This window comes from Polypterus senegalus, chromosome 2 (genome assembly GCF_016835505.1).
Source record: "Polypterus senegalus isolate Bchr_013 chromosome 2, ASM1683550v1, whole genome shotgun sequence".
Lineage (NCBI taxonomy): Eukaryota > Metazoa > Chordata > Cladistia > Polypteriformes > Polypteridae > Polypterus > Polypterus senegalus.
This window is the reverse complement of record NC_053155.1, coordinates 288,784,786-288,809,800: the sequence shown is the minus strand read 5'-3', so window position 1 is coordinate 288,809,800 and position 25,015 is coordinate 288,784,786. Positions and strand designations below refer to the sequence as shown.

At 38.4% G+C, this 25,015-nt stretch overlaps 1 protein-coding gene across 1 annotated transcript in view; it reads right to left on the bottom strand.

Annotated features, from left to right (window-relative positions):
• LOC120523980 (beta-1,3-glucosyltransferase-like) overlaps positions 1-25,015 on the bottom strand; it is a 452,278-nt gene that overhangs the window by 49,815 nt on the left and 377,448 nt on the right. Inside the window, exon 11 of the mRNA XM_039745736.1 lies at positions 3,997-4,110. Coding sequence (XP_039601670.1) covers positions 3,997-4,110 — 114 coding nt within the window. The remainder of the gene's footprint in view (positions 1-3,996; positions 4,111-25,015) is intronic.

The window sequence follows — 25,015 nt, the reverse complement described above, 5'->3', positions numbered from 1 at the left end:
GAGGCGTCTTTCATCTTTATGCTGCCCCCCCAGCACACCACCGCGTAGAAGAGGGCACTCGCCACAACCGTCTGGTAGAACATCTGCAGCATCTTACTGCAGATGTTGAAGGATGCCAACCTTCTCAGAAAGTATAGTCTGCTCTGACCTTTCTTACATAGAGCATCAGTATTGGCAGTCCAGTCCAATTTGTCATCCAGCTGCACTCCCAGATATTTATAGGTCTGCACCCTCTGCACACAGTCACCTCTGATGATCACAGGGTCCATGAGGGGCCTGGGCCTCCTAAAATCCACCACCAGCTCCTTGGTCTTGCTGGTGTTAAGGTGTAAGTGGTTTGAGTCGCACCATTTAACAAAGTCTTTGATTAGCTTCCTGTACTCCTCCTCCTGCCCACTCCTGATGCAGCCCACAATAGCAGTGTCATCAGCTAACTTTTGCACGTGGCAGGACTCAGTCATATTGGAAGTCTTATGTATATAGATTGAACAGGACCGAGAAAGTACAGTCCCCTCGGCGCCCTGTATTGCTGAACACAATGTCAGACCTGCAGTTCCCAAGACGCACATATTGAGGTCTGTCTGTAAGATAGTCCACAATCCATGCCACCAGGTGTGAGTCTACTCCCATCTCAGTCAGCTTGTCTCTAAGGAGCAGAGGTTGGATGGTGTTGAAGGCGCTAGAGAAGTCCAAAACATAATTCTTACAGCACCACTGCCTCTGTCCAGGTGGGAGAGGGATGGTGTAGCATATAGATGATGGCATCCTCCGCTCCCACCTTCTCCTGGTATGCAACTGCAGAGGGTCGAGGGCGTGGCGGACCTGTGGCCTCAGGTGGTGAAGCAGCAGCCGCTCCATGGTCTTCATCAGATGTGACGTCAGAGCAACAGGCCGGAAGTCATTCAGCTCACTAGGACGTGATACCTTTGGGACAGGGTGATACAAGATGTTTTCCAAAGCCTTGGGACTCTCCCTGTTCCAGGCTCAGGTTGAAGATGCGCTGTAGAGGACTCCCCAGTTCCAACGCACAGGCCTTCAGCAGTCGTGGCGATACACCATCTGGACCCGCTGCTTTGCTGGCACAAAGTCTTTCAGCTCTCTGCTCACATGGGCTGCTGTAATTGTGGGTGGGGATGTCTCACCTATGCTGGTATCAGCAGAAGGATGGTTGGAGGATGCAGTACTCGAGGTGAGAGTGGGTTACTGTGATCAAACCTATTAAAGAAGTTGTTCATTTGGTTTGCTCTCTCCACGTCTGTCTCGATGGCGGCACCCGCTCGAGCTGCAGCCAGTGATAATCTTCATCCCATCCCACACTTCCTTCATGCTGTTGTTCTGCAACTTCTGCTCCAGCTTTCTCCTGTACTGCTCTTTCGCCCTGAGCTGGACTCGAGTTCCTTCTGCACGCTTGAGCTCATGCTGATCACCACCTTTAAAAGCCCTTTTCTTCTGGTTCAAAAGGCCCTTGATGTCACTTGTAATCCATGGCTTGTTGTTAGCATAGCAGCATACTGTTCTTACTGGAACTACAATGTCCATACAGAAGTTGATGTAATCTGTTGTGCATTCAACAACCTCTTCAATGTTCTCACTATGTGACCCAGCAATATATCCCAGTCTGTAGTTCCAAAGCAGTCTCTCAGAGCCTGCTCTGCCTCAGGGGACCACTTTCTGAATGAGTGTGTGGTTGTAGGTAGTTCCCTCACTCTTGGTTTGTAGTGAGGCTGAAGCAGAACCAGGTTATGATCTGCTTTCCCAAGTGCAGGCAGCGGGGTGGCGCTGTATGCGTCTTTAACGTTTGCATACAGTAGGTCGATAGTCCTGTTTCCCCGGGTGTTACAATCCACATACTGGGAGAAGGCAGGTAATGTTTTGTCCAGCGTCACATGGTTAAAGTCTCCAGCGATTAGCACAAGTGCCTCAGGGTGCTACGTTTGTAACTTTGCAACTGAGGAATGGATGATGTCACTCGATATCTCCGCGCTTGAGGGGGGATGTAAACAATAACAACAATCACGTGTCCAAACTCTCTGGGCAAGTAATAGGGACGCAGACTTACGGCCAACAGTTCGATGTCCCTGCAGCAATTGGAGATTTTAACATTTACATGTCCTGAGTTGCACCACTTTGTATTGACATTGACTTTCTTCTTCCCGCAAGGTACTTGCGTCTCTGTCTGCTCTAACTGTGCTAAACCCGGGTAGCTCCACGTTAGCATCTGGGATGGTAGTTGTTAGCCATGTTTCATTAATATTACTATTAATAATAATTAATAATTAATATTACTGTTGAAAAATGCATTAAGGTATTGCCTTTAGGAAATGGTGATCCACTGTTTCTTATGAGGAGATACACAGATTGGTGGAAATCTAGACAACGTAAAAAAAATATAAAATATATAATGTGTGGTCAGCTTACCTCTTAAAAAAACAAATGAGGTGGATGGGATGAATGGTTATGTCTCTTTTGACACATGTTATATAATGCGAAAACATGAGATGTAACACCATCATATATTAATTAAAAAAGATTTGGGAGGCAGTAAAAGGGTAACTGATGAAAATGCATTTTTTAACAGATGGAACTTGTTGTAAAATTAAAATATTTAAAACTGCATAAACAATAATGCAAATAACTTTTTTTGAGTGATGTGCAAATTCTGTCTTGATCCCTATCACACCACACCAGCCCCCCACTGTTGTTTCCATTGAGTCACCAACATGAAATGTTGCCTTTTCTATAAGTAACCTAAACAACATGGTGCAGGAAAACCGACCTTGCATTAGCAACTTTAATGGGGAAACCATTGTGCATTGAAGTGCAGACTCAGCCAGTTTGTCCTGTTTCTTCATTGACACTCTGTTAGTTGTTAATGAAAGCACATGCACCTACAAGTACAAGGACAGCCTGAGGACAGCAGTAAAGAAGGAAAAGACAATGAAAGATAAATTAAGGAAGCAAAATTGTTGAAAAAAGAAAGAGAGGAAAGAATTGGGTGCAGTCAGTGTGGTAAGAAGGTAAAAAAGCAGTCAGGGGAAACCTCCTGGAGAAGCATTGTCAGAGTTGCTCCTAGGGTGCACCAGATCACTCCTGCTGAACAGAAGAGAGAAGGGGCGGATTGTGTGCTCTGAGAGTCAGTAGGATGCAGAAGTCAGGCTCAGTGCGTCATTGTGGATACCACTGAACAGGTGGTCAGGATGGGAATCAACTGGGGGCTGCTGTCGCTGATATCTTGCCTCCACTGCAATTACAGGGGAGATGGGCGAGTGGAGCAACGTCAGAAAGAAAGAGAAAAAGAAGACTGAGGAGACGAGAGAGTTACAGAGAAAGAGAGAGAAACAGAGAGAGTATCACTGTGAAGGAGACTTAAAGGCCGATTTAAACCATAATTTTATCCTTAGTTTTATTGCTTACTTATTGGATTATTTACAGTATTTTTTTTATTTATTGAAGATTTTTTGCGCCTCACCACTGTCACATGTTTGGATGGTTTTGTAGAATAATGTTTGGTAAACAAAAAGCACAAAGCACTGTTTGTACCTATCTTATTGTTGTATGCCCTCATTGTACTAGTCCATCTTCGGTTCCATGACTATCGATGATCCGGGTTCAAGGTGATTCCTGCTGCAAGCAACCCAGGCATCACAATAGTTTATCATTATATGTACCAATCTCATTATTGGGGAAGAACATACATGCCCAAAAGCAGAATTCTGAAAGAAACAATCTACTCCAGTAGGTCTATGTCAAATAAAAATCTTAGACATGAACCTTATTTAATGAAATGGCACAAAGCAGAAGTAACATAGCACTATTACCTGGATAAAAGTGGCTTCATTTGCTCTAATTCATTGCAAAGATTTGGTGCAGTTAGCAAGGCACCATAGTACCTAGAAACATATTTAACTGCTTTGAAATATGCATAATACTAATATGCATAATAGTAAAGTTTTAAAGAGTTATACCAATACTGTTATCGCTTTTGGGGTTGCTTACCTCTTTCTGTATTTGGTACTCCTAAATTTACCGTTGGAATTGAACCATCAGCATAATCACTGTAGTACTCAATGAAAGCAGTGTCCTTCTCCCAAGTTTTCTTCACCACTGGAACTGCAATGAGATAATAGATAAAAACAATACTTTAAATAAGCACATCTAACAAATACAAATGAAACAAACACAAGAATAATAAATTTACTTTAACAAAATGTATTATGTTTGAACTACTCTACTCGTACAGGTAAAGCATTTGATGAGACAATTTAAGGCTTGAGAACAAACAAATCAATAAAGCCTTTAAATATTCTGATAAGCTCTTGTTTCTGTAAGTCAGAATATAATAGAGAACATAAACTTAAAAACAACAATCACAAAAATACCTGACACTAATTCACATATGGTTGTCTATTTGGTAACTAATTACTTAAAAGACATTATACATTTCTGCATCTATTTATTTATCTATGTTATATTTTCACTTCAAAATGTAAATGACACTCTCACTCTGTACTATGTTAAAATTACCAAGGTCGACTCATCAGCATTCATGAAGCCAGGCCTTTCGTAAAAGTACGATGCCTCATTAAAATCAGCTGCTATAACTACTTTTGGTCAGATCACCACCACAGTGTGCACATTCGTTCATTTAATTATACCATTACATGTAGACAGCTGCATTTTAACTAAAGGATGCACACATTTATTGCATTTTAAAAAGGTTACAACTACCCCTCTGCCACTCTGGATTCAAAATAAATTAAGCCACATTTAAAACGAAAATAAGAGTAGAATATATTAAAGCAAAGCAAAGTAAAAAAAAAACAAAAAAAAACTCTTTTATTCTGTACAGGAATAACTAGAAAAAGTCTGTCACCTAGAAAGCACTAAGGAAAATTATCTACTCGTGTAGCAGCTTTTCTATACTCTTTCAAAAGTAACATTTGCTGCAGTATGATAACTGATTTTCTATACATTATGCAACAGAAAGGAAATCATTTCAGTGTGCCCTCCCAGGATAATCGGAGCAGCACACATAGAGCCCTGCAGCCTACAAACCTCTAGTGAAGTGTTTCTCAAACCCAATGGGTCACAGGCTGCTGCTGGTGGGTTGTGAATTGCTATTGTTTATAGTGATAGTTGGTTGCAGATCCAATGATCTCGCTCAATCCAAGCTTTGATGATGTGCTTGAATCACCATTGGGAAGCCCCCACCCTTAGATGATCAACACTTTTGTGAGGAAAAAAATGAGTTGGGACATCAAAAAGCTTGAGAAACACTACTCTATTCTGAGACAAGTTGTCTACATATTGGAAATGCTCAGTGATCTTCAAAATGTTGACGTTGATGAAGAATGTGTTAGTCTTTTAAGACTAACTGAGCACTGTGTCTACAGGAAAATGCCCTTGAAGAAATCACAAAAGCACACATTAATATCAAAAGTGAGACTAGAAATTCCTCTGGTCTTACATTAACCCAGAACCTCTTCATCAGCATGAACATTTTGAAGATCACTTATCTGTCTGAGCATTCCTGGTGCATCATCAATTGTCTTAAAATGGCATCATGCTGCGGGCGACATCCCATTCCAAATTGGTGGCGGTGTGCCGTGAAGCTAAATGCTTGACTGGCAGAAACCCTTTAGAAGGAAACAGGGAGGGAGCCCCTGGATTCCACAAGTCCCAATAACATTCAAGATGATAGGTAGAAAACTTTCAGAGAGAAGATAGCGGGTTATTCTTACTGAATCTGAGAGAGTAAAAGAGACGGAGAGACAGAATGACTATGTAAGGGTTATCACAGATACAACGGCAGTGTGACATTAAGGAGGGGAAACAGCATGCAACTAACAGCGGGTCTTATTTTACCAGGTAATTCCTGTCGAATGTAAATGAGAACAGTGAGGCTGGTTAATGTTCAGCTATTATCATTTAAAAAAACACACCCATTGCTTGGTAACATTACAATACGTTATATTATCTCTATATATATCATTTCCAAAACTAACTATCCCAACCCTTTATATCTTGATGTTTTGGCAGTTTGAATGTGAAAAAAGCACAAGTGGTGCTAAATGATTTTTGGTAGCCTATCACCTATACCAGGCAAAAGTAATTGACAGCAAAGGATTAAACAATAGGAAAAGGCACAGCCCGTTGGACAAAACCATCATGAAAAGAGGCACTGGAAAAATAAATAAAATAAAAATGAATGTGCCATTTGTAAAACTCACATTGTGAAAAATAAGGTTTATAAAAATATGGCCATTGTGAAATAAAACCTGTAATAACAATAATATAATGACATTGTACAGTAATCCCTCCTTGATCGCGTTCCAGAACCCCCCGCGATAGATGAAAATCCGCGAAGTAGAAACCATATGTTTGTATGGTTATTTTTATATATTTTAAGCCCTTATAAACTCTCCCACACTGTTAACATTATTAGAGCCCTCTAGACATGAAATAACACCCTTTAGTCAAAAGTTTAAACTGTGCTCCATGACAAGACAGAGATGACAGTTCTTTTTCACAATTAAAGGAATGCAAATATATCTTCTCTTCAAAGGAATGCGTGTCAGGAGCATAGACTGTCAGAGAGAGAAAGAGAGAGAGAGCGCGAGAGAAAAGCAAACAATCAAAAAATCAATACGTGCTTTTGGGCTTTTAAGTATGCCGAAGCACCGTGATAAAGCGGCATTTTTTACAAGGGCGTCCGTATCCTCTAGGTAAACAGCCTCAGTGCAAACAGCCCCTCCTTCAGGCGAAAAAAATGTCAGAGAGAGTGAGAGAGACAGAGAAAAGCAACCAATCAAGCACCGCGTGGGAAGCATAGTGTATATCATTGAGGAGTTTTATTTAATACGTAATACGTGCTCTGATTGGGTAGCTTCTAAGCCATCCGCCAATAGCGTCCCTTGTATGAAATCAACTGGGCAAACAAACTGAGGAAGCATGTACCATAAATTAAAAGACTCATTGTCCGCAGAAATCCGCGAACCAGTGAAAAATCCGTGATATATATTTAGATATGCATACATTTAGAAGCCGGAGAAGTCGAAGCGCAATATAGCGAGGGATCACTGTATTTCATAATAATTGGATGACTCTTCATAACAGTTAGATGACTTTAATTGCAGTTTTTTCATGATCTATTGACTCATTTATATATCCATCCATTACCCAACCCACTATATCCTAACTACAGGGTCACGGGGGTCTGCTGGAGCCAATCCCAGCCAACACAGGGCACAAGGCAGGAAACAAACCCCGGGCAGGGTGCCAGCCCACCGCAGGGCGTGAACACACACACACCAAGCACACACTAGGGACAATTTAGAAATGGCAATGCACCTAATCTGCATGTCTTTGAAACCAGAGTATCCGGAGGACAACCCACGCAGACACAGGGAGAACATGCAAACTCCACGCAGGTAGGATCCAGGAAGCGAATGAGGGTGCCGCCGTCATTTACAGTATATATACATATATTAATTATACTATGTATATAATGCTGTATTTTTGCGTGCCATTATTTCATAATTGACATTTTCTTTATTTCATTTTGGCACAAATGGTATTCCATAAACTTCCATATTATTGAGGGAAAAAAAATCAAAATCTTAACAAGAATAACGATGTGAAGCATTTGCATTTCTTGTAATGGACTTTTATAGGGAACAATTTTCCATCTGGTAGCTATTTTTGGAATTACTAGAGCTGTGTAAAGAACACTTAAAAATAACATGTGATTTTCAGAGTGCAGCTATGAGGGAAGAAAGAGCAAGGAGCATCTATAAGTTGTTTTTTTAAACAATGCAACATGAAATAAATAATACAAGATAATCAATGTCTCTCTGTTCTTATGAGACAGATGTAAATCTTCTTATAAACAAGGTAAGGAAGAAACATTTCTTTCAGAAAGGTCAGACTGGAAAAACAAATTAAATTATGCCACAGGTTGCTTCAAATCAGACTGTTAAAAAATAAAAACGACACTGTAAATGGAAAAATAACACAATTATAACATTACTCCTTTGCATACACTGAGAAGATTAATCAGTATAAGGATGTCCTGGACATGGCCTGTTCCAAGTATTATTCCAAATAAAAAGAAAAGCAAAATTAGAATGGCAGTTGGCCTAAAATCTATTACATCATAGTTGCTAGGTAAAATTTCTTCTAATATTCACATCAATGGTTAATTTAATTTCTTTATTAATAATTTAGACAGGTTGAAATTGCAGACCATGAAGTCATTTTCTAGAATCATTATTATCATTATTCTTGAATCACAAGTCTTCTCTCTTTCCACACTACACATAACATTATATTAAATACAAAGAAAAGATTTTTGCCATTTTTTATGATTTATGTGAAACCAGCAACTTAACTCTTAGACCCTAGTTTCTGACCGTTGAAAAACTTAATTATGGCAGGTGCACAACTGCCTTTTTCCCAAGATTCTGATAAGAAGGAAATGGTGGGCACAGGTTTGGGATAGGACTGAGTGTAATTCTAAAAGAGAAAGAGTTCATATGAGGAAGAATGTCATATGTCAAGAATGTTTGACTCTCTAACAAAGAAGGAAAGAGCCTGGGTGGATGGAAACAGTGTTGTATCTTAAGAACGGCAGGCAACATAAGAGCTGCTTTTAAGGGGTGGGAGTTCTAGGGTGTTGTACCGTGTTAGCCATTATAAATGTAGAGAAAAGCCAAGCAAAATCACACCTTTTATTGGCTAACTAAAAAGATTACAATATGCAAGCTTTCGAGGAAACTCAGGCCCCTTCTTCAGGGTGGGTGTTTTAAGGCTCCAGAATGTTCAGGGACACCAGAAGCCACCATGCAAAGAAAAGTTGACCCTTAACCAGTAAGGATTCTCAGATGTGAGAGAATAATTTGGAGGCAAAATAGTCAACTATTTCAGTATGCTTTCCATATTAAAATACAGCATCTATCTTAGAAGCATAAAATGGTTAATAAATGTCATAAACCCATTCAAGCCAGATAAAGGTTAAGTGAACAACAAAGACAAGGATGTACCAGGAGAAGGTTAATGTAATACACCAAATGTACTAAGAGATCTGCACAAACCCTGTAAACAACAACACTGAACAGTTCTCACATACACAGAAATTTCAAGGGTGCTGGCTAAACCTAATGGGTATAAGAACAACAACAGTATGATAATATAGGCTTTTCTTCAATAGGTCATTTGGGTGTAGACCAATAAACCAATCAGAGGAAATTTAAATTCAGTTGTTTATAAAATGGACCTCTGCCCTTATTGTTTTGACCATTCTAGTCATTTTGTAACAGACTGCTGTGATGAATGCTCCCAAATCAAGCATTTGATTAAGAGCAATTAATGACTCATGGAATTAGTTTTCTCCTGCCTGATTATTGACTCTAAGAGTCCTAGTAGGGGATAAGTATCTTTTTTTAATTAATGTTATTTTCTACTACACAGATTTGGCTGGAAGAGACCACGATAGGTTTAAAAATACCTTGAAACACAAGTGACACTAGAACTGAGAGGAGAACTCAGAAAAGGATCATTGAGAAAAAAAAGATTAGGTTGAGGAGAGATACATAAAAATAGGCAATGTGCAATACATTACTTTTAGTATTAGAGTGTCTGAGAAATAGAAAAACCCATGAATTTAAGTGCAGAGAAGAAGCAGGGGGTTGTTTATTTTGGTTTTGTTAATCTTTTCTGCTATGCCTTCTCCTTTATTTTTACCTCCCATGGATGTTATTTTCATAATTAACACAACATTGTTTTTATCTGTGGCTCACTTGGCAACATTTAGAAGGACTCCATAAGGGCAAAATTTAATGCATCTTTACTTGACAGCACTGTTCCCGATTGCCCCAAAGTGGTAACTAGGAAAGCTATATTAAATACATCACCTTGAAACTAGAATGTTGTTAAGCATTACAAATTGAATCTATTATCTAAACAATTAAAACATCTAAGTCTAAAACACTGCAGCCTATTTGAAAAGTTGCCTTTCAGTCACAGCACCCGTAAGGCTGTAGCCTCCTTAGAGGTAGCCCCGAGTGTCACTCAGACAACTGTATGAATGTATTTGAATAAGCGTTAGAAACAAGAATCACTTTAGCTGTAAAGATACTGTCAGTGTAAGTTCCAAGCATTACTTCGGCAACGTTATAGGCAGGTCTTGAGTAAGCATTATGTTCGAGCACTACATGGGCTAAGTTGTCGGTGCATGTTCTCCTCTCACATGTAAGTGTGATCCATAATAATTGCCTCTCATAAGAAACATTTTTCAGTAACCCAGGTGTTGCATGTTCTTGCTAGTGATACAAGCAGTGATACTGAGGATGTTGAGGAGCTTCTCATCAGCAGTGATGAGGAAGTGAATCTATACTCAGGTGGTGAAACTGAAACGGACAGTGAGCCCAAAAGTGACTCTGATAAATCCAAAAGTGATCCTCGTGGCTGGCTGTGTGTTGACCCTACTTCAAATAAACCAGCACCACCTTGTTTTGATTTTGTGGGGCAGCCAGGAATAAAAGTGGACGTTGACAGACAACATCCACTCACTTACATGAAATTACTCCTGGATGATGACATGATTGAATGAATTGTTGAGACAAATCATTATGCTAAACAGTGTTGGGCAAATAACCGTACATCTAAGCAGTTTTCCCATTCAAAAAGATGGAAACCAGCAACTACTGATGATATCTGGGCCTTTTTAGGCTTATTGAAATTGCAAGGACTCGTAGTAAAACCTGAACAGCACCTGGTACTGGTTTAAGAACAAAATTTTGGCAACACTGTTCTTTGAGAAAATTATATCTGAGAGTACATTTTCAATAATTATGAATTATGTGTACTTTACCAACAATGAAGATTTTGATGAAAATACCCATCCATCACCCAAACTGAAGAAAATTTGGGAGATACACCAGGCCATTGTAGCAAAATTTTGGAGTGTTTACTTTCCAGATCATGATGTCAGCATCTATTATAGTCTCATGGCTTTTAAGGGCAGACTGTCATGGTACATCGTGTCAAAAAGAGCAAGATTTGGTATAAAGCTTTATAAGCTTTGTGAATCTAAAGTGGGATACATTTGGAAATATGTTCTGTACACAGGGAAAAGGACATTGTTTGATCCGAAATCAGTATGTGTGGTGTAGAGGGTCCACAGCTGACGACAAAAGTGCCACTTTTAAATAAATAATCACCGCGCTCGCGGCTTAGCGAGGGGGCGTGGTAGTGTGGCTGAAGCGGGTCCCGAGATGATTCATGATGTGGGCGTTTCTCACCGAAGTGCACAGGTGAGAAATTGTCCATATCCGTGATTGTGCTCAGGGCTGCTGATTTGCCACAGCCCTCTTGATATATAGAAGCACAAGCTGGCTAAAGGGAAGAAAGGAAAGAGAAAGAACGGGAGGTTGTAGGAGAAGGCAGGAAGCAGGTGGAGAGAGCTGGTGTGAGGGAGAAGAAGAGCGAGTGAGCAAGAGTAGGCTCGAATGAGTGAAAGCAGGCAGCTGGGAGGTGAGCTCATGAGAGGAGTGTTTGGCTGACACTCGGTGGGGCTGAAGGAAGCGGTCTCTCCAGCTGAGCAATTAAGAAGCTGGAGTGACCAGTAGTTGAAGGACGACAGGCCGTGAAGGTAGCGGGAGTCGGGAGGCTTGGTTGGAGAAGTCCTTGTCATGAGCATCCTGGTCGTCAAGGAAACCAAGTCTCGATCTGGGTTGAGTACACGACCGAAGCCAGGGATCGGGAGGCCTCCAGACCAGTTGACCAGCAGCTGTTCATGCAGGTAGGTGACACTCCTGTTGCAAAGCCCTATGGGAGAAGCAGGGGAGCCGCCAAGTAGAGAAGGTAGTATGAAGACACCGTGCTTTGTTTTTTTGAAAAAAAGAGACTACTTCATGCCATGGTTTTAACCTCATCGTTTTAAAGGATTTATTAGTGTTTTTTTTAACCTCCACGTTTCCCAACTGTTTTTATGGATTATTTATTTGAAGACGTTTTTAAATGCACTGCTCTTTATTTTGAACACCTTGTTTTTGTAGATTGTTTTAATAAAATCACTTTCCACTTTTGCACCATCCCTTTGCTCCATTGTTGTTGCCTCACTGCTAAGCTCATCAGTAACATTACCAACGGTGTAGGGTTCAAGGGCTCCCGGAGAGATGATGGGAGCATGCAACCAACACGCATTGTCACAGATACGGCATTTCTTCGGTGCTGACTTTGACAGATGCTCTGCTGGATCAAGGTTACTGTGTAACCACAGACAATTATTATATTTCACCAGAGCTATTTGACATCTAGCTGCAAAGAAAAATTGACATATATAGAACAGTGCATCCCAACCGTTGTGGCATGCCTGAAGACTTTGGCACAGCTAAATTACAGCAAGATGTGAGTGATAACAGCTTGGCAAAAGGGTAAAGTACCTGTGCTGAAATGGAAAGACAAGAAAGATGTTTGGTGTCTTAGCACTGTACATAATGCAGTTACAGTCACTGTACAAGAAAAAGGCAATAAGCAGGTTGTGAAGCCTTGTGCTTAGGTCAACTACAATAGCACAATGGGTGGCGTAGCAGGCAAGAAAAGATATACTACAAAAAGATATTTTGTCATCTGGTGGAACAATGCATTTGGAATGCATTTGTCTTATACACAAAAAGCTGGCGAAACTGTATCTCATACAAACTTTACATGCCAGCTTGTAGAGCAAATCATTGCTGGACATCCACCGTCCACACTACCACTAAAGAGATGTGGTCAACCCAGCACATCGCGGATCAATCCAGAGCATCTTATTGACAGATATTTTATTGATTATATACTTCCAACAGAGAAAAAATAGAGTCCAACTTGTGTCTGTGCAGTGTACTTTTCAAAAATTGATCAATCTGGAAAGAAAGAAAAACACGCTAGTATTGTCCCGAATGTGACACGTCATTGTGTCTTTCATTGTGCTTTAAGATTTACCACAAATAGGACTCATTTTGTGATTATACAGTCATGGCCGAAATTATCAGCACCCCTGGAATTTTTCCAGAAAATGCACCATTTCTCCCAGAAAATTGTTGCAACTACAAATGTTTTGGTATACGCATGTTTATTTCCTTTATGTGCATTGGAGCAACACAAAAAACAGAGAAAAATAGCCAAATCTGACATCATGTCACACAGAACTCCAAAAATGGGCTGGACAAAATTATTACCACCTTTTCAAAATTGCGGGTAAATCATTTTATTTCAAGCATATGATGCTCATTTGAACTCACCTGTGGCAAGAAACAGGTGCTGGCAATATAGCAATCACACCTAAAGCCAGTTAAAATGGAGAAAAGTTGACTCAACCTTTCTGTTGTGTGTCTGAGTGTGGCACACTAAGCATGGGGAACAGAAAGAAAAGCAGAGAATTGTCTGAGGAGTTGAGAACAAAAATTGTGGAAAAATATCAACAATCTCAAGGCTACAAGTCCATCTCCAGAGATATTCATGTCCCGTTGTCCATTGTGCGCAACATAATCAAGATTCACAAGACACGGCACTGTAGCTAATCTCCCCGGACTTGGACGGAAGACAAAAATTGATAAAAGACTGCAATGAAGAATAGTCCAAATGGTGGATAAACAGCCCAAATCAGCTTCAAAACATATTCAAGCTGTTCTGCAGACTCAGGGTGCAACAGTGTCAGCTTGAACCATCCGTCGACATCTGAACGAAATGAAACGCTATGGCAGGAGAGTCAGGAGGACCCCACTGCTGACACAGAAACTTAAAAAAGACAGACTGTACTTGAGGAAGCCAAAATCCTTCTGGGCGAACATCTTTTGGACAGATGAGACCAAGGTAGAGCTTTTTGATAAAGCTCATCATTCTACTGTTTACAGAAAATGGAATGAGGCCTACGAAGAAAAGAACCTACAGTACCTACAGTCAAACATGGTGGAGGTTCTAAGATTTTATGGGGATGCTTTGCTGTCTCTGGCACTGGATACCTTGACTGTGTGCAAGGCATCATGAAATCTGAAGACTACCAAAAGATATTGATGGAACAATGTAGGGCCCAGTGTCAGAAAGCTGGGTCTGCGTCAGAGGTTATGGGTGTTCCAGCAGAACAATGACCCCAAACATACCTCTAAACGCACCCAGAAATGGTTGAAGACAAAGTGCTGGAGTGTTCTGAAGTGGCCAGAAATGAGTCCGGATCTAAATCCGATTGAACACTTATGGAGAGATCTCAAAATTGCTGTTGGGAGAAGGCGCCCTTCAAATCTGAGAGACCTTGACAAGTTTGCAAAAGAAGAGTGGTCGGAAATTCCAGTTGAGAGGTGTAACAAGCTTGTTGATGGTTATTGGAAGCGCTTGATTTCAGTTATTTTTTTCCAAAGGGCGTGCAACCAAATATTAAGTTGAGGGTGCCAATAATTTTGTCCAGCCCGGTTTTTGAGTTTTGTGTGAAATTATGTCAATTTGGCTTTTTTTCTCTGTTTTTTGTGTTGTTCCAATGCAGATAAAGGAAATAAACATGTGTATAGCAAAACATTTGTAATTGCAACAATTTTCTGGGGGAAATGGTGCATTTTCTGGGAAAATTTTAGGGGTGCCGGTAATTTCGGTCATGACTGTATACTGTTTTGACATTATCAGTAGTATTATTATTATTACTGTTATTATTATATTTGTTATTAGTTCATTTCATATTATTATTTTTATGAATCATTACTATTATTTGCATCATTGTTATACTTTTGAGATTTAATAAAAATGTAAATTTTCATGTTAAAAAAATGTTTTTTACATGCCTTATGGAATAAAATGCAATACTATTTTATTAATGCAGGAAATGACAATCATCACATGACTGATGAAACAGTTTTGTTTCATAAATTTAGATCTGCTATAGTGAAGAAGCACTGTCCTACTGTAATTGTGTTTTACAATTATGCAATGTTATTAGGTGTTTAATGACATCCCTGTCTGAAGTTAGAGAGGTACCCTAAGTCATCAGTACTTTAAGTGGCACTGGTTACTTATGGTTGTTCACACTAGGTAATGACATCTGTAAACATTTTAATTAGTATGTTGAAGGAACTGAATACAATTAATGATATTTGCTTTCTTGTAATAAAATATTTCAAATTAACAAACTGTGAATGAGTGATAACTACTTGGTGAGTGGTGTGAAGTTTTACTAATAAGTGGAATTTCTGTAAACAGCAGTATCATATTGTCAACTGTAAACTCAGAACATTAAAATTTTAGTTTGAATCTGCCAGGAATTATTGACACTAATCTAACCCTTTACTCTGCAAAATACTGAAGTATATATGATCTGCTTACAAAAATTAATAGAAAACAAAGGAGGCTCTTAGTAGATGGAGGATAAAGAAAATCTACTTGATTTTTTTCTAGACAAGTTAGCAATTGCAATACAGTACCATAAGCTTGTTTTTAAATAATTTGATGTTCACTTTCTACTTAAATGCTATATTTCAACATCATATTAAAGGTTTACCATCAGTTTAACCAGCCAGAAGCTTGTGAGTATCTATTTACTTATCCAGGGTTCATCCCATGGGGGAACTCTGGAGTAGGAGAGAGACCACTCTTGATCGAACATTCTAGAGCCAAATTTGTGCGTAAAGGTATGTTTGACTATGTATAGTCAGCACAGGTCAAAATTACAATGCATAAACTCCTGTTTCTTCCATCCCAGTAAAATTGCCTTCTAGATAGATAGATAAACAGATAGAACTGTATTTGCCTCCAGGGGGAAATTTGGCATTTTACAAAAGCTCTTTAAACAAATCTCTGTTGTAAAAGGAAATCTTGAGATGAGACTTTTGCCAAGAGATTTTTTCAAGTCCAAGAGATTTTGCCAAGTCCCGCCCTCCTCTCAACCATTTTCAAACACGCATACGATTCACTCGAGTAAATGCTTTTGTCAGGCACACTTCCTGCGCTCTCACCTCTCATTCATGTGAATGCTTTTGTCACCTCTCATTCATGTGAATGCTTTTGTCAGAAACAGTTCCTGCTTTCCCAGCTCTTATAAATTTTTATGTTTTCCTCATTTAAAGTCGTTTATGAAAAGTCCTCAGTTTTATCCTTGAAAGGAGCTTTTCTGGACAGTATTTTTAGACATACAATTTATTTGTTTCCATCGATGTGGTCCTTTTCTGGACAATAATTTTGTACGTATTAGATGACAGGTCAACGACTAAGCGAAGAAGAAAGGGCAGCACGTCAAAAACAGCCCCAAAAGCGTTGGAGAGAAAAGAATTCAAAAAAGAACAATAATAATTAGTGCAAATTCGGAAAATAAGGAAAGTAGTAATCAGCCCGGACCAAGTGGAACTGAAAACCTAGCAGGTCCAAGAGGGATAGGAAATAAAAGACAAAGAGTAGGAGATAAAGTAGAATGTCGTAAAGAGGTTCAAAAACATTGGTGCAATACACATGTGGAGCAGGTTAGAGATTATAAAAGTACTAAAATTCAAAAGCCTCAAAAAACTGACAGTAAAGATCACATTAGCGGTAACAAATGGAAATTATTACTCAATGAAATAACAGAACAGCGAAAAGAGATCGAATATATGGAGATAGGTGATATGACAGATATGTAGATATTGTTCGGCTTTAAAGTTTAAGTCGGAGACAAGTAGATCATCTAATTCATATTGCCATCAGGGAAAAGTAGTTTTCTTCCCAATGAAGAGGCATATCCGCGAGAATTAAAAGATTTGTTGTTTGGTGGAAGTGAAATTCACAAACACTACAGGCAAAATATCCGACTCTACAATAATCTGTTTGCAAACGCAACATTCAATGCTCAGAACATAGATTTACACAATTCTGGACCATACGCTATGAGAATCTGTGATCCCGCAGCAATTAAAGCTACAACAAATTTCATTTCAAAGAAACCACAATTCGGTCAGGTTTATATTTATGATCACGGAGAAGAGATGCAACATAGAATCGAAAGAGTTAAAAAAGATCAGACGTATTTGAAATTCTACAGCCAATAATGGATACAAATCCATATGTCCAAAAGTATAGCACTTTACATGAAATGTATCTGCAAAACACGGACAAAGAAGTTTTCTTGTATTTGTAAATGAATCCAAATGATCATGGTCACATTTATAATAAACCAACATATGATGAATTGTCAGCGATAACAGCTTCAAAAGACGGAGTATTTGCATGTTAATTTCAAAGACAAACAGAATGAAAACGTATAACTCAACAAATACCTCTAATGTAACATGAAACATAATTTTATTTCAATTTATTATGTTTTACTATTTTTAACTATGGTTAATTACTCGCTGTAATGTAAAATAGTTCTATTATGCATATGTAACAGTGCCCATGAAAATAAGTCTGTTTAAATTGTACATCCGCTTACCCATACTCGAGCGGTACAGACGCAAAGTGGCTGGCGCATATCGCCCGCACAGAGATTGGCAAGCGAAGCAAGCAGGGGAATAAATAAATAAATAGTTATACACACATACTTTGGTCTGAACACACACACCAGAATGACAATAAAGCAAGAAACATCAAAAGAAAGAAAAGATACTGTATGACTTGACTATCTCAGTGAAAATGAGGCATTATACAGACGTATTGCTGTTGGTATCAAGGAGCTTCTGTAGCGTTTCTTGACACAATTCTACTAAGTGATTTTTTCCCTAAAAGTCCTCAGTGTTGGTGTGTAAGAAAGAAGATGTGCAGAATTGTTCATAATGCCACTCAGTTTTGATTTAATCCCCTCCTTTGCTACTGTCTTCAGGGTGTCCAGTGTGTCCTATAACTGAGGTTATCTTTTTAATTGGCTTATTGGCTTGGGCCTATTTTGAAGTGATGTTACCAGTCCAGCACACCACAGAGTATAAAATCGCCCTGGCCATTACCGAGTTATAGAAGATATGAAGGATGCCATTTGTCACATTAAAAGAATGCAGTCTCCTAAGGAAAACAGCCAACTGTGCCCTTTCTTATGTAGTTCTTCTGTGCTACAAGGCCATTCCAACCTGTTTTTAATGTGGATCCCCCAAGTACTTGTAGCAGTACATCACTTCTACATCTACTCCCTGAATAGTGGATATTGACTGGACATTGGGACTCTTTGGTGCAGTGAATAATTAGTTTCTTAACTGATGTTAAGGGGTAAATAATTCTCTTCGCACCAAGAAACAAAGATTTCCACTTGACTCCTATACTCTGTCTCATTCCCTTTATCAACACACACCAATACCAAAACTGTATATCTGGCTCGACACAGCTTCTTGGGAATGAGCCTATTTGGGCTACATCACTAGATCCTCATACACAAATACCAACCTTAGTCTGGCTTCAGTAATGGGTTGCCTAGGCCCTCTTTCAGGCAAGGTTCTCTTTGGTTTAATCTAGTAGTATCATTAGGGTCATTTACAGATTGCTCTATGTCTACCTGGTTTGGGTTTCCCAAACCCTCAACCACACCAATATCACAATACTAGCAAAGGCGAAACTGCTTAACTGATTTTTTCTGAGAGTTACAATAAGTGTCAATAAAAATCATAGCCTAAATATTCAAAAATTGATGCTTAACCAAATGGTGATTTGGATAAATTGTTGATCTGCAAGACACGGTTTTGAAAGAATCTGTAATAGAACTCTAACACAGACTGAAAACCACATTTGTGAACTTTCACATTGCCATATATGAGGGTGTATTCCCATTATCAAAACCTTATGAACAGATTGCACATCCCCCAGCAGTAGTATGAATACCTCTCTGATGTAAATGTTGGTTACCTGCACCATGGCAAAGGTTGGAGGAAGGAGAAGTACTTTTCTTATAACATTTAAAAAAGTGTAATTTTATAAAAACACTTTATTCCTTATGCTATGCTAAAACAGCATGTTATGTTAAAGCAGCTGGTTATGTTACTTGGCTATTAAAAAATGTACCATGTCTATTAATGTTTTTGTGTTTAATTCAAAATTTCTAGAATAATTTTATCATTAAGTCAATGATAACAATTGTAAAGAGCTCAGCATTATTATAAGTGTAAGGTAGTGATAAGCGAACCCTGTGGCGATCGCTTCACACAGAGTTTGGCGAAATCACAGAAATGTTCGGGATCGACACCATACTCCTCGACATGGAAGCTAATAGGGAAGAAGGAACTGAACTAGTTTTGATTGGATTATAATAGTGTCATGGTCTTTAAAGTGTCGCTGAGGGCTAGGTAAGCTTCTGCAAACTATGCTGGACCAATTGCTTTGAGGCAGTAGTGCTAACAAATGTGACATGATGTCTCAAATAACAAAAGATTTAGAAAAAACAAATAATACAAACCAAATACAACAAATAGCAATAAGTAAATAAAATATAGGTTATTGCATTCACAGAGATTCAATCTTGGGTCACACATTGGCAGTGCCATGGACTGCCAATGTAGGACTGGCTCATTGCTTTGTTTAAGGCCATGGCTCTGGGCACAGCAGGAACACCTGTTTTGTTTTCCATGTATCTGTGCAAATGATTCACGGTGTTTCTTTAGTTATTATTATTATTTCACATGGTCTCTTGTGTTTTCTTGGGGGTGCTCCATTAAGGCTTGATTTGACTGGTAGTTGCAGCACATGGCTAATTATGCATTCAAAAATAGCCACGTGGTGCTATATGAGAATGAGGAAGCACACACGAATCAGTATTATAAATACACTGTCAGTGTTCATAATATTTTCATTATGTTCACCTAATGTACCCCTGAAATGAAAATACAGCAAGTATTAAGTAGTGACAGAGAATTAAATATTAGACTGTGGGTTCACATTAAAAAAAATCTGTGTACCTGAAAAAGAAGTATATGTTTTCAGGAAAGAATTCCCCAAATAAACTTTCTACAATAAAACATGAATACATATCTAGTTAATTGCTCTGTGCATTTAACTTCTAAGTCATTGAATAAAGGTATTAGCCTAATTCAACAATAATAACAATAATACAATTTTTTAATATGATTATTTTTTGTTTTTGGTTCATTTTATTAATCCCCAAGAGGAAATGATCTTTTCCCATGAACTTTGGAAGGGTCAGAGTGCAGGGTCAGCCACAATATAGCACCCCTGGATCATTTTTAAGTTAAGGGTCTTTCATCAAGGGTCCAACAGAGTAGGATCTCTTCTGGCAGTAATGGGTTTTGAACCAAGAACCTTCCAGATACCAGCACAGATCCTTTAGCCATACAGCCAATGCTCATATACAATAAAATACATTTTATTTATATAGTGTCCTATCCAAGTGTTTTGGGACAAAATAACATTTGTGGTCTTCCTCAGCTAGAGTAATTCAATAATTTTTGAATGTCTAGGCTATCAATGTGATATTTCACTTTTAGTTGGATTGTAAGATTCACTGAAAAAAATAAAAAACAGGGACAATAATAGCACTTTGGAGGTACTTTGTGTCCCTGAAATGTGTAAGCCAACGAACCAGTCTTGTAAACCCACATACCAGCCGTTCAATTTTAAACTACTAAATTTAAAATATCCATATTGTATTCATAGCAAGTTAAAATCACTACAACATGTAACATCAAAGGAATAAAATACATGAAAATTCATTCTGTGATAAAAAAACACTGAAGGTTTGTATGCTGCAACAATGCCAAGTACCATACAGCCATTGAAATGCATGAAATTAGTTAAATATAAATCGAGATGTCTTTTTTAGTTATTTCAACATCTGTAGTAGTTTAGATTTCAGTAAAATCTGTTTTATTTATTTATTCACAAAGGAAGTTACCACCTGCTATACAACAATAAATATATTATTTTAATAGATCTTCTATAACTTTCTTTTCTAACACACTGAAAACCTTCAGCAGATCTCCATTTTATTCAGCCTAAGCCATGTTCTGCACTATAAACTTAGGCATACTGTATAATGTCTTTAACAGAAAACACAGTCAGAACCATATCGGTCCTAGTTACATACAACAAGCAGCTCTCGTAAAAATTAATCTTTTCTGAAAGGTTTATTTCAGTCTGGCACAACCACAACATCCACTTCTACAACAGGGTGTCTGCAAGATTTAAACAAGTTATTTGTTGCAGTACATTAAGTGAAAAGACACAGTTGTGAATACAGACATACATTATAGGGAATTAAAAAAGAAAGGTTATTCCCCACAGGGAAAAACTGAAAAACAGGTTAGAGACTCAAGCTGAAGATTGGAACTAAGGAAACAGAGGCCCAGGTCAGCATATTGTCATTGGGACCTTCTTCAGAAAAAGTAAAGCAAAAGTGAGAAAGTGATCTTAGAGATTTAGTGTTTTCATTTTTTTTGTCTGGGTTACCCTGGCATTGTTTTATTTTTAAGACAGAGGTAACATAACTGGGCTCATATTTAACCATATATTACATTAAAGTATGTGGCTGGCAGGCAGGATTTTTTAATTTATTTGTACTTACATTTTTCAGAGGCATGTCTGAACAACTGTGCTGTGGTCAAAACACGTTATTTAGATTTTTAGCAGACTTCAGTGTTAAAATGAAATGATAATAAAACAATGTTATTTTAAAAAACAGAAATTAAAATATTTATACATTAAAAATTCTGCTTGAATACATATAATTAATTACTTCACTATAAAAATGTAATGAAATTACAAACAGATGTTTGAGTGGATTGTGCTGTAATTTTGAGCAATTATTTCAATCTAAATAAGCATATAAAGTAATTGTTTACCCATTACTGATAAATATAATGAGGATTCATTAAAACAGTCGCCTTTGTATTGTGTTCTCACAACAAGAACAGAATTACCACAAAGAAATGCCTTTGACAATTTAAAGCAGAACCAAATGTTAATCTTTTAAAGAAAAAGGAGATGTTTGACAGTCCAAGTTATGACATAATAAAGAGTTAAACACTGAATATAAAGAAGCTATTACAAAGAACAGCAAAGCAAATGCTACTGTATTAATGTCAGTCATTAAAAGTGCAGCTAATCATTTCAATACGTAATATTTTAATTATGTGCATTAAACAAAGCCACACTGAATAATTTCCCTGAGATAACAAAAAAGAGACAGATTTTTTTATGTTTCATATTTATATTCCACTATTTTGATATGCTATTTATGTGAATGACTTCATTAACTTAAATAACACTTTAGCATCTTATTTTCATCAAAATATTTGACAATATTCACCATAAATGATCAAATCACAAGAAAACTATTTCTGCAAGATTCAAGGTAAACCGTATAGCATTACTAAAGGGGCTACTGAAGTCTTTCACAAAACAACCGTCTCCATGTTGTTGAACTTTTCATTTACTACCCACATCTTTAGTCTAAAGATGTAACTCTTTTAAAACATGTAATAAATCTTTTGAAAGGAAACATTTTTTCATTTTTGGATGAGTCAGCGAGTGGTACAGTGGCGCAGTGGTAGCGCTGCTGCCTCAAGAGTTAGGAGACCCGGTTCGCTTCGGGTCCTCCCTGCGTGGAGTTTGCATGTTCTCCCTGTGTCTGCGTGGGTTTCCTCCCACAGTCCAAAGACATGCAGGTTAGGTGGATTGGCAATTCTAAATTGGCCCTAGTGTGTGCTTGGTGTGTGTGTGTGTCCTGTGGTGGGTTGGCACCCTGCCCTGGATTGGTTCCTGCCTTGTGCCCTGTGTTGGCTGGGATTGGCTCCGGCAGATCCCCGTGACCCTGTATTCGGATTCAGCGGGTTAGAAAATGGATGGATGGATGGATGAGTCAGCGAACAGATGATAAATAAGCTTTACATCCTAAGGGCATTTTTCAGCAATCTCCAACTCTAGGTGGGGGGTACCCCAAAATAAAGCCTTATTATTTTCAATTTTTCTCTCAAATCTGACAGATAACTTCTGAAATGAAACAGAATTTGTGTTTGTTTCAAATATAAACATTCAATTACTTAGAATCTTCTGCTTAACTAGGAAAAAAAATAGGCACGCAAAGTAATATTTTCAAATTATTGTTTTCTGATATAGTATACTGTATCTCATATACAAGCAAGGCCAGGGCATTTTTTCCCACCTCTGTCCCCAAACATGTCAACTGTACCTGTCTAAAGTTTCATGTTGATAACACAAAGAAATAAATAGTTCCAGTATTTGGCATCGCAGGTTCTCCTCCCCTATCCAAAACCTCTCTAAACAGGAATCCAGGTTCAGAGCAATTTTATTACACATAAAACAGTGAAGCATATAAAAAACTATGAGCCCTATCCCCTAATACACTCTTACACCCAAGTACCCCTCTACCCCACCGACAGATTTACATGAAACACTTTACATGGTTTTCTCCTGCTTTAAATAGTGTATTTTTTCATTATGCACATCTTCAGTTGCGTCTCATTATATCCATATATGGACTATATATCGTTGGAGACGTCACAGTCACTGTCATCCAATGTTATGAGGTTTGCAAGTGTGTGACCGATTGAGTCAGAGCTAATGACCTGGAAATGTGAGGTGATACTTAACAAAGGTGGCCTTGCAATTCTTTTTATTTGGAGAATATCTCATAATTGATGCATCCTAAAATAATGTGCTTGGACTTGCTTTGATCAGGAGAATCTACTATAAGTACGGATGTGTCACTTATAGATATTTGCTGTTGTTTTGTGAAGTAATATGCTAGTGCACACAAAAAATCAGAAGAGTTATGTAACACTGATTGCGGTTTTCAGAATATAGCTCATGTTTGCTTGGTCGGTGAGAGGGTTCATTGCACTGGTTGAAATCTATTGGTCAGGACTTTTTAATTGATGTATAATACTTTGATGTTCCTTATAGAGAATAATTAATATGATTTTTTCAAATACAGGGTGAGTCAAAATTATGTTAATAGTAATGGTACTGCTATGTATATACTTGTATACAAATTTTGTGGACAATTTATGTGCCACATATGGTACATGTGTTGAACATGATAACGAACAGGTTGAGACATTCCTGTAAATCATCTTGCACATATGAAGTATGTTTTGTGAATAAATTGTTTCTACCATTCAAATGTTAACATAATTTTGACCCCTGTATTTTGTGACAATTTATGAAACACCACACGTATGATTTCACACCAGATTAAAAATCAACCATAAATATTATAACAAACTGATTACTAGGAGTGTGAAGTTTACACCCACTGCTTGCAAAAGAGGTATTGTTTGTGTCAGGGTGTGGTATATATCACCTGTTTGATATAGCAAAACGATCGCTTGGCCTGGTATCAGGCCCCTTAGACTGAGAGAGACTGTACACTGGCTTGCATATTAACTGTCAATATAGAAAAAAGGAACTAAAATTAACTGTTATAAATCAAATAAAAAGAAAAAAATCTTTTAAACAAAACAAATGGACCAACAACAGCCTATTCTATAAACTACGTAACTACTGGACAGGATGCACAGCCACTAAATTAAAAATGTGAGTAAACCGGAGAAACCTGAACACCAGTACCCTCTCCACATAAGCTCCGCCAATGATGAGTGGCTGGATGTCAGTTTTGTTTTTTCTGAAGTCAATAACAAGTTCCTTCGCTTTTGTGGTGTTGAGGAGCAGTTTATTGACACTGTGCCACTCTGACAGCCGCTCCACCTTGTCCCTGTATGCCAGCTCACTTTCCTTGCCCGAGATGAGTCTGACCACCGTCGTGTCATCCACGAACTTTATGATCTTGTTGCTATGGTGAGTGGGGACAAAGTCATATGTGTAGAGGGTGTAGAGGAGCGGGCTGAGCACACAACCCTGCAGCCACCCAGTGTTGAGGCTGAGAACAGTGGAAGTGTAGGGACCCAGCCTGACCCTCTGGGAGCGACCAGACAGGAAGTCCAGTATCCAACTGCAGGTGAGTGATGGAAGTCCCAGATCTGCCAGTTTGGACACTAGTGGGAGGATGGTGTTAAACGACGAGCTGAAGTCCACAAAGAGCAGTCTGGTGTAACTCCCCTGCTGCTCCAGGTGG